Source organism: Piliocolobus tephrosceles, chromosome 8 (assembly GCF_002776525.5).
Source record: "Piliocolobus tephrosceles isolate RC106 chromosome 8, ASM277652v3, whole genome shotgun sequence".
Classification (NCBI taxonomy): domain Eukaryota; kingdom Metazoa; phylum Chordata; class Mammalia; order Primates; family Cercopithecidae; genus Piliocolobus; species Piliocolobus tephrosceles.
In genome coordinates, this window is record NC_045441.1 from 100,366,551 (window position 1) to 100,370,687 (window position 4,137).

Consider the following 4,137-nt stretch of genomic DNA (forward strand, 5'->3'; position numbering starts at 1 on the left):
CTGCTTTCACTGTAGTTGCTTATGTACTAAAAGTAATTACAAGCAATACACTGGCCAAAAGAAACATGAATGACTTTTTTTCTTGCTCAAAAAGTATTCCTGACATTCCAATCAACTAAAAAGATAATTAAAATAATCGTTAAGGACCCATTTTTAATTTTGTTTGATATATTGTTCAGAAAAAGTACAAATGAATGTGAACTTAGTGTGCATCTGTAATCCTAGTAGCCTTGGAGGCCATTAGTACTAGCTTACTACTTCCAAATTTGGCTTTGCTGAATTTAATGTGGATGGTTTGGCTATCTGTCTTGACTGTAATATTTCCTGCAGGGGCAGTTATACAACCTTGTTCAATAACTTGTCATGTTTAAAACACTACAAATTAAATAAGATGTTATTTGTATTTCCTATTTTAAGCATTTTCCTTTTTGTCTTTAGTAGGTCAAGTTAAGTATTTTCTGTATTATATCTTTTCATCTACTTGAAAAAAGGTAACTGTTAAGCTTTAGATGGGGTCGGTTCTATGAAATAATACTCCTGTTACTCATGGGACAAGAATTAATTCTATAGACAATAACAAGCAAAGACTCCAGGGACTAGAAGGTGACAGTTGTTTAGACCTAGTTGTAGCACAGGAACTTTGCATCTCTTCAATTATAATTTTCCATTACAGGGCCGACTAAGAACTCAGTCATATGTTATAGCACAAATACATTATTGCGTGTTTTTACTACTAAATGGTATAATGATTTTTACTGTAATTCTGAATGATTTTTATAATAACTCTCTTACACTTAAGGAATAATCACATTTCTTAACTTCATTTTCAAATGCATTATTTAATTTTGCCTTCATCAGTGTTAGTAAGTTCAGTTTACTAAATTTATTGTCTGCATGCTTGATGATCAGACATGGGGATAGGGATGGTTTTCTTTCTTTTTCTCCTTAGTCTTTTTCTTTAAAAAAAAAATCTCTTGTAGTTCAAGACAATGGTTCTTGGGTTCATGAATGGTTTCATGTTTCTGTAAACTTCTCTGGAATTATATGAAAAATTTTATTCACTTTTCTAGGGAGAAGTCCTATAACTTTTATCAGTTTCTTAAAGGATTCCATATCTCAAAAAGGGTTAAAAAGCATTGCCTTAAGTGTTGATCCTAAATAAATAAAATTAGCAGTTAAACTTAATGTAATATTGAAAATCAGAACCCAGATCTTTAAACTTGATAATATTAGGTATGTTGTTTTAATACCTGTGGCAGAATAATCTTTGAAAAGAAAAACTAAAAGAAATTACAACTTTTTTTTTCCCTAACATAGACAATGAGTTACAAGGCACTAATAGTTCTGGATCCTTGGGTGGTCTTGATGTTCGCAGACGAATTCCTATAAAGCTGATCTCCAAACAAGCAAACAAAGCAAAACCTGCACCGCGAACTCAAAGGACTATAAACAGGATGCCTGCAAAGGCTCCACCTGGTGATGAAGGTAATTTGTTTAACTAATAGGTCCAACACTCTTTCTGTTTTATCTGATTGCTCCAGATAGTCTGTGTGATCTTATAGCTACCTCTTTTTTATCTTACATATTCTATTTATTCTTCAACCTTCTTGTTTGACTTCTCATTGTAGCACATTGTATTTTTATTTCCCTTTATAAATATTTTTGATTTGATTCCTTTTGTTGTTGAAAGGAATACTGCCCATTGTTTAATAATCTCAACAGTATTGCAGAAAGCATAACATGAAAGTAAAATCCTTCTATCCAAAGATAATCCCTGTTGACTTTTTTATACAAAAGTACTGATTGTTTATGTGTAGTTGCCATTTTTTCATGTAGTACGCATTAAAGATTTTTTTCTTATCAGTACATGCAGATATACCTCATTAAAAAAACAGGTTTGGGTATTTTTAGATATACCATAATTTAACAGTTTTTCCAGTTTTTTTCTGTTACAAAAAATGTTGCACCAAATATTCTTGGACATAGCGTTTTGTAGAATTTGTACTTTGCACAAATTTGGCCTTTTTTTTTTTTTTTTAATTCCAAAGACTTTACAAATTTGGATATTTTAAAACTTGATAGATACTGTGGAGTTTAGAGTTTGACAAGTACTGTCAAATTGCTCTTCAAAAAAGGTATGTTAGTTTTTACTCTCATACACCAATAGTGAGTACTGGAAATCTTTTAAAATTTTTGTTTTGATGTAAATTTCTTGTAATTATGAAAGCGAATATTTTTTCATAGTATTGGTCATTCTTGTTTAGATCCTTTCTTCTGAGTTCTTTGTAAATTAATAGGATTTTTGGCCGGGCGCGGTGGCTCAAGCCTGTAATCCCAGCACTTTGGGAGGCCAAGACGGGCAGATCACGAGGTCAGGAGATCGAGACCATCCTGGCTAACACAGTGAAACCCCATCTCTACTAAAAAAATACAAAAAACTAGGCGGGCGAGGTGGCGGGTGCCTGTAGTCCCAGCTACTTGGGAGGCTGAGGCAGGAGAATGGCGTGAACCCGGGAGGCGGAGCTTGCAGTGAGCTGAGATCCGGCCACTGCACTCCAGCCTGGGCAACAGAGCGAGACTCCCTCTCAACAACAACAACAAAAAAAAAAAATAGGATTTTTGTTATATGTTGTGTGTGTGTGTGTGTGTGTGTGTGTGTGTGTGTATTTTTTTTTTGAGATTAGTCTTACTCTCATGCCTGGACTGGAGTGCAGTGGTGGGATCGTGGCTCAATATTCCAGGCTCAAGTGATCTTTCCACCTCAGTCTCCTGAGTAGCTGGGACTACAGGTGCGCCCCACCTGCTTGGCTAATTTTTTATATTTAATTTATGTAATGACGGGGTCTTGCTATGTTGCCCAGGCTGGTTTTGAACTCCTGGGCTCACCAGTCCTCTCACCTTAGCCTCCCAAGGTGCTGGGATTACAGGCATGAGCCACTGTGCCTGGCCTATATTGTATATATTCTTCACTTGTCTTTTAATTTTGTATACAAAATATTTATTGCAGAGAATCTTGAAGATTCTATGTAGTCAGGTATCCAGTCTTTGCTTTTATGACTTCTGGGTTTTGTGACATTTTTTGAAAGGCCTTCCCCTATTTCACCAGTATAAAAGAGTTTTTCCATCTTACCCTTGATTACAGGTTAGCAAACTATGTCTGTGGGCCAAATGTAACCCTGTTTTTATAAACAATTTTATTGGAACACAGCTATGCTCATTCATTTAAGTATTATCTATGGGGGCTTTCACACTATAATGGTAGGGTTGAGTTAATTGTGATTGAGACCATATGGTCCACAAAGCCTAAATATTTACTATTTAGCCTTTCACAGAAAAAGTTCACTGATACTGCTTGAGAACATTTATGGATATGTATTTGGTTATTAAGGGGAAAAAAGGTGGCATCTGGCTTTTTTTTTCCCCAAAACGTTGTCCCAACTCTTTTCCTTGCTGAATAGGAATTTTATTGTTATCATACGTATGTTAAAGCAGCAGTCCCCAATCTTCTTGGCACAAGGACTGGTTTCGTGGAAGATAGTTTTTCCACAGATGGAGAGTGATGGCAGGGTGCGGGGAGTGATTTTGGGATGCAACTGTTGCGTTAGTTAGATTCTTTTAAGGAGCACCAACCTAGATCCCTCTCTTGCACAATTCACAATAGGGTTTGTGTTCCTATGAGAATCTAATGCAGCTGCTGATCTGATGGGAGGCGGAGGCAGAGGTCTAGTGGCAATGCTTCCTAGCCCTCCACTCATCTCCTGCTGTGTGGCCACGTTCCTAACAAGCCTAGGGTACTGGTCCAAGGTCTGGGAGTTGGGGACCCCTGTATTAAAAGTATTTTTTTGTATTTCTAGACTTTCTATTCTATTCCAGCAATTTGTCTATATTTATTTTGTAGAATCAAGCTGCTTTAGTTAAAACATACGTTATGGTTTCTTTTATTGTAGGGTTTCTCTCCCATCTAAACAAGTATATTTGAAGTCAAATTGTTATAAATCGTGTTAGTAATAACCTAGGGCTGCTCTTGCACTACCTCTAAATTAGGGTCAGTCCTGCTTTGGCTTTTTTAAAAAAACTAATTTTTTAAAACAACATGGTAGTGTACAAATGCATTCTTTAATAGTTCAAACAATAGTT

General features: G+C 35.8%; 1 protein-coding gene across 3 annotated transcripts in view; it reads left to right on the plus strand.

Moving 5' to 3' along the window:
• Positions 1-4,137, plus strand: part of CBLL1 (Cbl proto-oncogene like 1) — a 19,152-nt gene that overhangs the window by 4,612 nt on the left and 10,403 nt on the right. For all 3 annotated transcript variants that reach the window (XM_026446885.2, XM_026446886.2, XM_026446887.2), the window contains exon 2: positions 1,318-1,485. In XM_026446885.2, coding sequence (XP_026302670.1) covers positions 1,318-1,485 — 168 coding nt within the window. The remainder of the gene's footprint in view (positions 1-1,317; positions 1,486-4,137) is intronic.